General features: G+C 43.0%; 2 protein-coding genes across 3 annotated transcripts in view; one reads left to right on the top strand and one right to left on the bottom strand.

Moving 5' to 3' along the window:
* LOC147316116 (protocadherin-15-like) overlaps positions 1-12,486 on the top strand; it is a 181,365-nt gene that overhangs the window by 12,684 nt on the left and 156,195 nt on the right. The window lies entirely within an intron of this gene.
* Positions 6,029-8,096, bottom strand: LOC147316117 (uncharacterized). Of its 2 annotated transcripts, XM_086258095.1 has the most exons (4): positions 7,996-8,096; positions 7,039-7,185; positions 6,456-6,630; positions 6,045-6,311 (listed from the first exon to the last, which is right to left on the bottom strand). In XM_086258095.1, exons 2-4 carry the CDS (start codon positions 7,091-7,093, stop codon positions 6,146-6,148), a joined length of 396 nt encoding a protein of 131 aa, XP_086114221.1. In that variant the 5' UTR covers positions 7,094-7,185; positions 7,996-8,096; the 3' UTR covers positions 6,045-6,145. The 2 variants fall into 2 exon arrangements, with proteins under 2 accessions (XP_086114222.1, XP_086114221.1); XM_086258096.1 differs by lacking the exon at positions 7,996-8,096 and having other exon boundaries at positions 6,029-6,311; positions 7,039-7,105.

The raw sequence follows: 12,486 nt of genomic DNA, 5'->3' as shown, positions 1-12,486 counted from the left end.
AGGTCCGCGTCAGGTGTTGAGGAACCAGGGCACCCTGACGAAAAGTGGGCTACTGGAACAAGAAGGCATCGGTGGGCAAGGGACGAAAACAGGGCGTTGTTGGAATGCATGTAGCCCCTTCCCCGGCGGAAGGGGCTACATGAATAGGATGAGGGACCTATGGATTCTTCGATACCCAACATCCACAATGACGGCGAAACAACTAGTAGCTCAGTGTTCCAACATTCGAAAGAAGGGACTGCTCTCACAGCTAGAGATTGACGAGGTACAACACAAATGCTACGGCAAGGAGGAGTCAGGACGCCAGGTCAGGGGGGAGATATCATCACCCCCACCCGAGATTGGGTACATAGCCCCAAGTGCGATAGGAGAGTTGAGTGCGAGAGGAACTGACCTGAAAAATAGGATCATGGCCAAGCTTGAAACCTGGATCCCCCGTAGCCGGTTACCAAGATTACGTGAAGTACCCTCAGAAGGTCTGCTAGATGATGTTAATGCAGCACTACGTACAATACCTACAACCACGGTTACCGACACTAACAAGCTGATCTACAATACGGCAGCAGTGATCAGTGAGATGCTTGGCTACAAGTTGAACAGCCACAAGGGGCAGTACCCTCCATGGAGAAGGAGGCTAGAGGGCAAGATCAAAGTAGCACGGAGGGAGGTTAGCCAACTAACGGAGTTGCAGAAAGGTGCGACAAATAAGGTGCCTAAGAAATACAGCAAGCTGTCCATACCTGAGGCCTTGGAAACTGCCAAGCAAAGACTCACAGCCTTGGCCAGCCGCTTGAGGAGGTACACCAGAGAGATAGAAGGCAGGAGAATAAACCAGCTGTTCTCCACAGAACCAGCAAAGGTGTACTCTCAGTGGCAGGGGAACAATATGAGAACAGCACCACCAAGGCTGGAGACGGAGCAATACTGGAAGAGCATATGGGAGAAGGATGCAACCCATAACGGCAATGCTCAGTGGCTAGAGGATCTGAGGGCAGACCACAGCAACCTCCCTGAACAGGGTCCAGTAACCATCACAGTGGCAGATATCCAAGAAAGGGTCTCCAGTATGAAGAGTTGGACAGCACCAGGGCCCGACATGGTTCACACCTACTGGCTGAAGAAGCTGACTGCACTCCACGAGCGTCTGGCAGCACAAATGAACCAGCTGCTAGTTAACGAAAGACACCCGGAATGGCTAACTGAAGGCCGGACGGTCCTGATCCCCAAGGACCCCAAGAAGGGACCGGTCCCCTCCAACTACCGACCAATAACCTGCCTCAGTACTACATGGAAGCTCCTGTCAGGCATCATATCGGCTAAGATGAACAGGCACATGGGTCAATACATGAGCGGGACACAGAAAGGAATTGGCAAGAATACCAGAGGTGCAAAACACCAGCTACTGGTAGACAGAACAATCAGCCGAGACTGCAAGACCAGACTGACCAACCTGTGCACTGCCTGGATTGATTACAAGAAGGCCTATGACTCAATGCCCCACAGCTGGATACTGGAATGCCTAGAATTGTACAAGATCAATGGGACCCTAAGAGCCTTCATCAGGAACTCAATGGGGATGTGGCGTACAACACTAGAGGCCAACTCCAAGCCCATAGCACAAGTTACCATCAAGTGCGGGATCTACCAAGGAGATGCTCTGTCCCCACTGCTGTTCTGCATAGGCCTGAACCCCCTCAGTGAGATCATTAACAAGACTGGCTACGGATACCGGCTACGGATACCGGCTACGGAACGGAGCAGTTGTCAGCCACCTCCTGTACATGGATGACATCAAGCTGTATGCCAAGAGTGAACGAGACATCGATTCACTGATCCACACTACCAGGCTATACAGCAATGACATTGGAATGTCGTTCGGACTGGAGAAGTGTAGTCGGATGGTAACAAAGAGAGGGAAGGTAGTCAGAACTGAGGGGATTGAACTACCAGAAGGCAACATTGCAGACATAGAGGACAGTTACAAGTACCTGGGGATCCCGCAGGCAAATGGGAACCATGAAGAGGCCGCTAGAAAGGCTGCAACCACCAAGTACCTGCAGAGGGTCAGGCAAGTCCTGAGGAGTCAGCTGAATGGTAAGAACAAGATCCGGGCCATCAACACATACGCCCTGCCCGTGATCAGGTACCCTGCTGGGGTAATAAGCTGGCCAAAGGAGGAGATAGAAGCCACTGACATAAAGACAAGAAAGCTCCTTACCATGCATGGAGGGTTTCACCCCAAGTCCAGCACCCTGAGGCTGTACGCTAAGCGGAAGGAAGGGGGCCGGGGACTGGTGAGTGTCAGCACCACAGTCCAGGATGAGACAAGGAACATCCAAGAATACATTGGGAAGATGGCCCCAACTGACCGAGTGCTCAGTGAATACCTCAGGCAGCAGAAACCCAAGAAAGAGGATGGAGACGAGGAACCATCATGGAAGGACAGGCCCCTGCACGGTATGTACCACCGGCAGATAGAGGAGGTGGCTGATATCCAGAAATCCTACCAGTGGCTGGACAAAGCTGGACTGAAAGACAGCACAGAGGCACTAATCATGGCAGCACAAGAACAAGCTCTGAGCACAAGATCCATAGAGGCTGGGGTCTATCACACCAGGCAAGACCCCAGGTGCAGGCTGTGTAAAGATGCCCCAGAGACAATCCAGCACATAACAGCAGGGTGCAAGATGCTAGCAGGCAAGGCATACATGGAACGCCATAACCAAGTGGCCGGCATAGTGTACAGGAACATCTGTGCTGAGTACAACCTGGAAGTCCCGAGGTCAAAATGGGAGATGCCCCCAAGGGTGGTGGAGAATGACCGAGCTAAGATCCTGTGGGACTTCCAGATACAGACGGACAAAATGGTGGTGGCTAACCAACCGGACATAGTGGTGGTAGACAAACAGAAGAAGGCGGCCGTAGTGATCGATGTAGCGGTTCCGAATGACAGCAATATCAGGAAGAAGGAACACGAGAAGCTGGAGAAATACCAAGGGCTCAGAGAAGAGCTCGAGAGGATGTGGAGGGTGAAGGTAACGGTGGTCCCCGTGGTAATCGGAGCACTAGGTGCGGTGACTCCCAAGCTAGGCGAGTGGCTCCAGCAGATCCCGGGAACAACATCGGAAATCTCTGTCCAGAAGAGCGCAGTCCTGGGAACAGCTAAGATACTGCGCAGGACCCTCAAGCTCCCAGGCCTCTGGTAGAGGACCCGAGCTTGAAGGATAAACCGCCCGCAGGGGCGTGCTGGGTGTTTTTTTTTTTATATATACTTAAATGGCCATGATTATAGTACAGAAAACTGAAAACCTAGCAAGGCATAAAAGGCTATTTTTTCATTTTACTGTGACTAAGAACAGAAATAAAAAGCATTCAAATGGACCTGAAACATTTTCCTTTGTATTCTTGTCATTGGTTGAACCAACACTGACTCAGCTGAATTTGTATGATATGATTCGGTTATGCACATTATTCATGGCAAGTCAATATTTAAACAAATATTTTTCATAACACACAAATATTTTTGTAATGATATTGAAATTCTGGTGAGATGTGAAACCAACTACACTGTTAGACATTTTATTGTATTTTTACAGCAACTTACTGGCAACACTATTGCCAGTAAGTTACTGTAATTACTAATCTATCTTTACTGTTGTGATGTTTTACAGTTCAACCACTTTACTGTAAACATATATTACAGTATAACAGCTTTACTGTAAACGTGGTTTACAGTTAGAAAGACTTACCGTGATTAAGTTTTATAGTATCACTGTACTGCAAGTGTGGTTTATGGTATAACACTGTAATTGTGTACAGTATAATTTGTTTAGACTGTAATTGTGTTTTACAGCATATAAAATAATATTAACATTCATATTCAATATAAGAACATTTACAAAAAACAATATAATTCAATAAAGTAGTCTCAGAATAGTGAATTAAACCAACATTTATTGTTATTTTTTTAACAAGAAAAACATTTTTCAACTGAATAAAAACAATGTCAATAACCAAAATAAATAGAAGCGTACATGAAAACTACACAGTCCTTCACCTTTCCGTGTCTGATTTTTTTTTTTTTTTTTTTTTTTTTTTTGGAAGTGACATCAGAAACAGCAGCATGTGACATCACGTGATGGCGGAGCTTCAGTTCATCCTTTGTCATCCTTTTTTTTTTTTTTTTTTTTTTTTTTTTTAATAGGACAGGGGGAAAGAATGAAAGAAAGAGGGGGAGAGGAAGAAAGAAAACCAAAGGGGAGAAGAGACGGTGAGAAGGGGGGGAAGAGAGAAAAAAAAACAAACAAACAAAAAAAAAAAAAAAACTCCTGGGTCACCTGTATGGAGAGAAAGAAAAACAAAAAAAACAGGGGAGACAGCAAACAACAAAGAGCAACATAATAATAATAATAAAAAAAAAAAGCACCATCACAATAAACTAGCTAGTCATAGATATCAATAGTTACTAAATAATAAACGATATTGTGCAGCACGCAAGATAGACAGCGCACAGTGTGCTTTGAGGCAGCAGCCAAGAAAGCTGTAGTCCGCATCTGTGAATACCCATGTGTACACCTGTGTGCATACCTGTGTGGATCAGCATGCTTGCATTCCAAAGGTTTCTCCATGTAATGATCTGCTAGAGAGTGTGGGGAGCCACAGCCCTGTCCTCTATGGTATCAAGCAGGTATGGAGGAGATCAAAACTCCAGACATCCAGAGGCCCCCAGAACACAAGAGACCAAGGAAGACCCACAGAGGGGCAGCCGCGCCACTGTCCCAGTAAGAGCTAAGGAGAGTCCCAGATGAGGGCTCATTCAGCAGCCGCGGAGCAGAAGCCAGGGGGAGTTGCAGTGACGCGCCCGTGAGCTCCGCCGGCAGCCAGCTGTGCCTGAGTGACCGAGCCCCAGGCCGAGAGGCCGGGGGCACCCCACCTCCAAAGTGGCCCAAGCGAGCCCCAATAAGCGGCCGCCAAGGAGTGAGCCGGTGTGTACCCGGACGCCCACCCCCAGATACAAAGAACCACCAACGCACCGATACCTGAGGGAGTCCGCCACCGGCAGGGGAAGTGGTGGTGGGTGGAGATAGGCCTCCAAACCTTGGAGGGCCCGAGATGTCCCCAGAGAGGTGGCGTCTGATACCCAACCTGACATATAGACACAGACATACAGGCACACACAGACACAAACATCCATTCCCACCCTCATGCTCTCATATGTACTTCACACTCAACCGACGTGGAGACAGACATAAAGAGACGCTGTATACACGATCACACTCCCCAAGCGTACTCTACTAACCGGGTCTAGGTACCCTTGCCCCTGGAGGGGGGAACTGCACCCAGACCCAGGTGGTATTACCCTTTTCCCTGCGGTGGGGAGAGGCAGACCGCCCCGACTCCGCAGCAGCAGGGAGGCCCCAGACCGCAGTCGGACGGCCCACTCCTCCTAGCCCCCCCGCTCCAGTAGGCCGCAGAGAATGGGGGTGAGAGAAGACTCCAAACCTCCCTCCACCCGCTCATTGTAGTGTTGATGCATGTGTGTTCTAAGGTGCAATTAAAACCCAGGAGGGCACAGAGCTACCTGCCAGAGAGCAGCAGGTAAGCGCATAGTCCCTCCTGCTAGCCCTCAATGTCTACATGTATTTAAAATTGAGAGGTGGGCAACGACGCCAGGGGTGAGGCGTACACCCTGATGGTAACTTGGACTCCGTGTATCGTGCCCACCCCCAAGATCCTATATGTATGTGTAATGAGGGTGTGAGTAATGTGAATGTCTAAGTTGTGTCTGATTTTTTTAAGGAAAACAGTTTTTCATTCCACTAAAAACAGGACAAACCCACCAGCATGAACATTAAATAAACTATTACAATTGTAAAACAAAAATCATTTACAAAATGTAATAATTATCAGTGGGTCCCAGGAAATAGAATGTGACATGGGATTTAGATTTCCGTTACCAGGATGGTCGGGTTCAGCGTAGTCTTTATCACCACTTGTCAAAGACACATCATCAATATTCATGTTTGCTCAGGTTATTCACTTGTTCACATCTGTCTGAGATCATTCATACTGTTGTATGGATGTGTGTACAGTATGTATATAATTATCAGCTATGTAAAAGATATTATCATCTCTGTATTCTTACCTAGTTGGAAGTCCTCCATTCAAACTCAGAGAGCCGCTGGAGGAAGGTGGTGATCCGAGGGCTGATGCTTGTAACCTTCCTCTTTACGACACGACCTGTCTTGCAGCTTGTACCAAGTTTTGCAGGGCATTTTGTTCCCATGTCTGGATTGATCCTCACAAAGAACCTTTTAACGGAAAAAAGGCTGCTTTAATTTCAAAATTAAAACATACATTACAGCAATCACCTATATGTTTCTGCAACTGTAGTCAAGCTATCACATATATTTCATTCTTAAATGGTGTAAGCTTTAATGGTGTAAAGTATTTACCTCTGTATCATCTCCTGTGTGATGGACGCTGACTCCTGATACTCAAGGTTGAAAACGTAGTATGACGCAAAGAAGACAGCAAGGGTGCTGGCAAAGTCATGCATCTGCTCAGGCTCATAAAATACCTTGCCCTCCAAACTGATCATCCAGCGGCTTGCAGACATGAAATTATTCCCTAAAAACAGACAAGAGTCCAATAAGACAATGTGCTCACCCTTACAAATAAGGTTTCCACAAGAATGCTGGATAGCAGGCCTCACACTGTAAAAAAATAGAATCCACACAGTTTGCTGCTATTTCTCTTATTATTTATTATGTAATGAAAATTATGATCAATTACAGGAAAAAACTGCCTAATGTTTTGGCATTTTGGCCTGTGCTGAAATGTTAGGCTGTTTTTTCCTGTTGGTCATTGTGTATAATAAATAATAAGAGAAACAGCAGCAAACTGTGTGTATTCTATTTTTATACAATATAAAACAGACAATCCCCTGTTAAGTAAGTTGTTGTGGGTACAAATACCACAATAATTACATAGATTTTTTACAAAAATATTACAAGAGGATTGAAACTATTTACTTACCAAGCGCTATTACCCTTGGTGTGATGGGTAAGGTCATCTCTCTCTCAACAGACATCTTGGTGGAAAAAGCCTTTAAAACACAAACACTGAGGCTACATCACACTGTCAGCGCAGCCAGCAAGGGCAGGAGGACAGCAATGCACCACACTGGGCGGGAAAAGACAGAGAGACAATTGTTAATTTAATGTTGCATTTATTTAACCCTTGAAAAATATATTTACATAAGTAAATAAAAGAAAAAAAACACACAACCCATCTTTTCAAGAATAATTCAACTAATTGCTCTTTTGACCAACCTAACACAGACGTTACACGGTTTTCCTATGAAAAAGACCCTGGAAGACGTTGTATTAAAGGAAAAAAAACATGCTCCCCTTCCCACTTAAAAAAATAATAAATATTAAACTTAGGTTGGAGTTCCTCACGCCACCAACCTAATGTTATATTAACTTTTTAGTGTTGTGTACTGCAGCTCACACAAAATTAAATAAAGCAGGCTAACCTACATGAGCAAGCTCAAAACTGGATAAGATTGTTTTAGCAGTCTCTAAATTTCCAAAAAAAAGTTGTCTTTCTTTATTCTCATTAAATGTGTATTTTTACCTGCTGCTTTAGCTGAAGCTAAATGTCCCACTGTTAGCATGGCCAGCTTCTCAATAGTCATAGAACAGAAGCGCAGGAGGACAATGCACCACACTCGGCGGGAAAAAGACAAAGACTGTCGTTGCGCCTGTGTTCTTCGCCCCTCCCCGTGGAAAATATATATCTAAATATATATTTAAATAAGAAAAGAAAAAAACACACACAACCTATTTTTTCCAGAATAATTCAGCTAATGTGCTATTTCGACCAAGCTAACACCGATTTTAAGCCCCCCCCCCCCTCACACACAAAAAATATATATGCTCTTAAGAATTAATAAACGAGTATGTTAGGTAGGAGAGTCCTTTGCATTACCTTATGACGTCCTGTTTGCAGTTTCCACACAGAGGTCCAACAATAACGAGGTGCAAAATCTTTTGTCCTCTCGAGCATATCGTAATGAAGAGTTTTTTTTTGTTTTGTTTTTTTTTGTTTTTGTTTTTTTTTTTCGTAATGAAGAGTTAACAAAGTTGGACTGTCTTTCCTCTCCTGTCAATCACTGGATCACAAGTCATGTCAGTCAGGATATGGAGTGGTGGTTGGTAGAGGTAGGTGGGTGGGCGGGGCCAGCATGCATTCAGTGTGTGTTTCACTAAGTTGGGTTGACTAGTTCCCAGAAGAGTTCTGTACATGTTGCACGTTCAGTAAATGAGCAATTCAGTTACTGCTCGACTGAGAAGCCTCCGCCAAATTATTACAATATTCTCCACTGACTGAAGTTCGCCTTTGGCAACGCAGTGGCAAGCACACATTTGCAGCAGCTGTGCATGTGCATACAACTGCATGCAGCAGATTAGATGATCAGAATTCTTGAACCTTACACACAGGCAAGTCCCCTAAAAAGTCAAAACCATAATACTTTCACTGGTATCATACTGACAAATGGCATAGGTTGGAGGAAAATCTGGAAATGGTTGGCAGTGAAAGAGTTAAAATGTAATGCACTATTGCAACCAACCACTGAAAGAGTAAAAATACACAAACAGTATGATGAACCATTCAAATCACATAATACAGTAGCACTACTGCTAATGTGTTAACGGTAGGTATAACTACTACCGCAATTTTAAAAAATACAGTAAGTAAATGTAAATAACCTTAATATACCCATAATGCAAAGCAAATTACAGTAATTAACTGTAGAAATGTTTTCAGGTAAGTTACTGGGCATTTTGTGGTATTTTACTGTGAAAAATACAGCAAAGGTTAACAGTGTAGACACATTTTTCAGCTTTTTTTTTTTCTTCTTTTTTTTGTCAACAGAAATGTTAGTTGGCCAAGTAAATTTTTCATATTTTATTTATGTGTAAGTTCTTAGTTATGCAGCCACCCCCTTTTCGCCCCCTGATTTTGTGAACTCGAAAGAGTGGTGCAGTTTTGCAGATTTGATCTAGAAAATGAAAATATCATTCTTTGACAAAATAAGTTGGAAAAAACCCTGCTCAACAAAGTAATGAGAATTTAGTACGGAACGACAACCCACAATCAAAAAAGGGTTCTGGTGTTTGCACTGCTAACCTAAGCCACTCTCAGCAAATGAAAATGTGGAATTTTTTAATATTCTTTAAAATTTGATTTAGTCACTGAAAAATGTGTCAAATGACTAATAAATACTCTATTCATACATTATTTAACCTTGTCAGGTAAACTGTACTTCCTTTAGTCTGTTCTATTTATTTTAAAATGATTGATTAGTACATACCTATTCTCCTGTTTAATCAATTTGGGGGGAAAAAATGGGATGGGAGTATCTGGCCTGGCAGTGCAGTGGATTATAATATGTTTGTCTCAGTGATCAAATACAATGTAACTGGTTAATGTATTGCAGTTTGTAGGAGCTGGAATTATAGAATTACAATTTACAGATACATGAGAAAGATGTGGTTTTAATACGGGCTGCTTGTCTCGATGTTTAGCCTGGTGTATTTCTACTTGGGTGCGAGCCATGTGCAGATGAGTCTGTTAGCCAAGGCTAATCACTTCCATCGTTAGAACACTGGAGCTCCCTTGCTGCCTCTGATTTCATCTTTTAGGTAATGAATAGCTTCGAACTGGTCTAGCACGCCTAATCACACAAACTAACATTTGTTAAATTTGGGAGCCAAGCAATGAAGCTGCAGAGGCACTTTTTTAGACTAATTCATTTTCTTTCTCTTCTTGCCACACGAATCTATGGCATCACCTAGAATTACAGAATAAAACAACTTTTTTTTTCCCTCACAGTGGCTGAGAACAGCCCCCTGATTCTTTAATCCAAATTTTATATCTTGGATGTGCATTTATGCACACAAGGGACTCACCTTAAATAAATCTTTATTTTTTTCCACATTCTTCACCAAAAATGCCACTGGTGATCTTTAGCTCAAGGACCACAAAAGTCAGGATATGGATTTAGGATTCTGAAAAGCTTATAAAATGTGATAGCCACGTGGTTCAGGTTTTGAAGCCACAAAACAGGAAGTGCTTCTTAAACTAACCTTATATTAATCTATGGATTTGATATACGTATTCCAGAGAGTTTGCTATATTATATATATATATACCAGTGTGCAACTCAAAGTGTCTAAAGTCTAGATGTGTGTGTGTGTGTGTGTGTGTGTGTGTGTGTGTGTGTGTGTGTGTGTGTGTGTGTGTGTGTGTGTGTATATATGTGTGTGTGTGTATATATGTGTGTATATATGTATATATGTGTGTAAATATATAAAATAGTATATTTTACTACTGAGGGATGCTGGAAAAAGTTTTGTTTTTGTTTATTAGTGCTTAGAGCATAATCATGTCAGGTTGCCATGACAACCATATCATGGTTAGCTTTTTGGTACATGCATCACTACCAGCAGCTACAGTTAGTTATTTTTCTTCTTCCTTCTTTTTTTTTTTTTGTGGACTTTCTGAGAGTGCATGCACGCCTGTGTTTATCTGGGATCTTGCTTGAAGTGGCGTCAGCTTCTTTTAGACTCTAGACTTTAGACGCTTTGAGTTGCACGCTAGAATCGAGGAGTGGGTATCACATTACTGTGACCCTTGAGCTTGATTTTCAGATAGTTGGCAAGTTGAGATCAGTTTGCAGTCTCTAGTTACAAAAGTCTGACATAAGTTGAAGCTTTTTTATTTTTAAGTCCACTTCTTTGTAACTGCAACTGTTCTGAAAACCGATTGAAAGCCAAGCAGTGAGGCATTGTAGGCACCTTTAATATTTATTTTCTCTTTAGGTGCATTTATCTACCAACACTATGAACTGTATGCTCCGTTTTATTTATTGATTTTCCAATATATAAACAGCAGCAAACAACATATAATATAAACATATTTCACAGAATTTAAATAGAAAGAATCAGCTGAATCAGTTTGAATGTGTCAGGACAATCTGCTACTGCTAATTGGGATGCATTAAGGTTGTAAACATGGCTGTTTAACATGAAACACGACTGAAAGAAAAACTTCCTGTGCTCCAGTTTGTCTGGCACTGTTTATTAAAATGATGTCTGTTCTAAAAAAGCATGCTGGCAGCATGCCCCAGGTTTTATGACTTAGATGTTTGCATAATTTTAAGAGCGTGATTTCTCATGTGGTCACTTAATGAATGCTGTAGCTTTGTACTGTAATTGGATATGAGAAGGAGGTGTTTAAGGTGCAGTCTGGGGATTTTGTTACATTGATTTGCAGTGAGCTTTCCTTCTAAGGAGACAAGTGGACCCAAACGATATAAGGGGCAAGTTCTTTTTTCCTTTTCCTTTAATTTGTCATCCAGCTTATGTAAGAGTAATTTCTGAGTGTCGTATCAGTCACATTTTATCAGTGAATCTTGGCTTTTTTTTTTTGCCTCTAGTCTGTTTTGTTCTGCTGCAGTGGTTGACTGTTCTGTTACATATTTATCAGACACTAGTCTTACATTCTTTTCACTCTAAAAATCTTCCTCTGGCAGCAATCAAAGGGGAACAGCATCAACACTTCCACTTAGCAGCTGGAAATCAACAATGAAGTGTCATTACTACAGTATTTGACTTGTCACCATTTCAGATGCACATTCTTTGACAATTTGAGCATTATTTTAAAAGTGAGTTGTTTTTTATGCAAAAACAAGCAAAGCAGTTCAAAGAAACAGAGAAGGACTATAAAACATGGCACTATACTTGCAGATCACAAAGGTCTGTGCAGAAAAAATGTTTTAGTCCGTTCAATTTTACAAATATTTGTTAGAAATGGCTCCACGCAAGTGAAATATAAATTATTAGGTTATAATGTATTGTTTATATTGTAGTGTCCCTCTAACAGAAGAAAGAGATGTCGGTGTTTATTAAGAATAGTAACACAGGCTACTGTGGGCCGTAGCCAACGCCAAAACAACAGGGAAAAACGTGCTCTCCAGAATCAAAACAAACCCCCGACTCTCGCTCCTTTTTTCCCCACACACCCACAACATTCTCTAACACCCGCCCCCCAAACACTCTCAGCCAACCACACATATGATCTCTTCCAGACTCTCTGTCATCTGTCACAATAGTGGTGGAAGAGTCTGTAGGGGTGGAGTCCAGGTCTGTCCGTGGCCCACCCTGTTGTCCCAGTGAAGTGGCCGCGATAGGGGGCCAGTCTGTCCCGGTGCAGGGCGACCCTCCATCCCCTTGTGGGCAGTAGTACCCTATACACCACTTCCCCCAAGCGTTCCAGAACCTTACAGGGTCCAACCCAGTCACTGTCCAGCTTAGGGCATCTGCCCTTTTTCCTCTGGGGGTTTTACACCCAGACTAGTTCCCCGATGTCAAAATGTCGGCCTCTGGAATGGACGTCATAGTTCCTCTTCTGCCG

This window comes from Aulonocara sp. 'chitande type north' Nkhata Bay, linkage group LG13, assembly GCF_057382095.1.
Source record: "Aulonocara sp. 'chitande type north' Nkhata Bay isolate Kocher_YH1m ecotype deep benthic linkage group LG13, A_spYH_male_GT1.1, whole genome shotgun sequence".
Classification (NCBI taxonomy): domain Eukaryota; kingdom Metazoa; phylum Chordata; class Actinopteri; order Cichliformes; family Cichlidae; genus Aulonocara; species Aulonocara sp. 'chitande type north' Nkhata Bay.
Note: the sequence above shows the minus strand (reverse complement) of the source record. Positions and strands in the feature narration are given on the sequence as shown.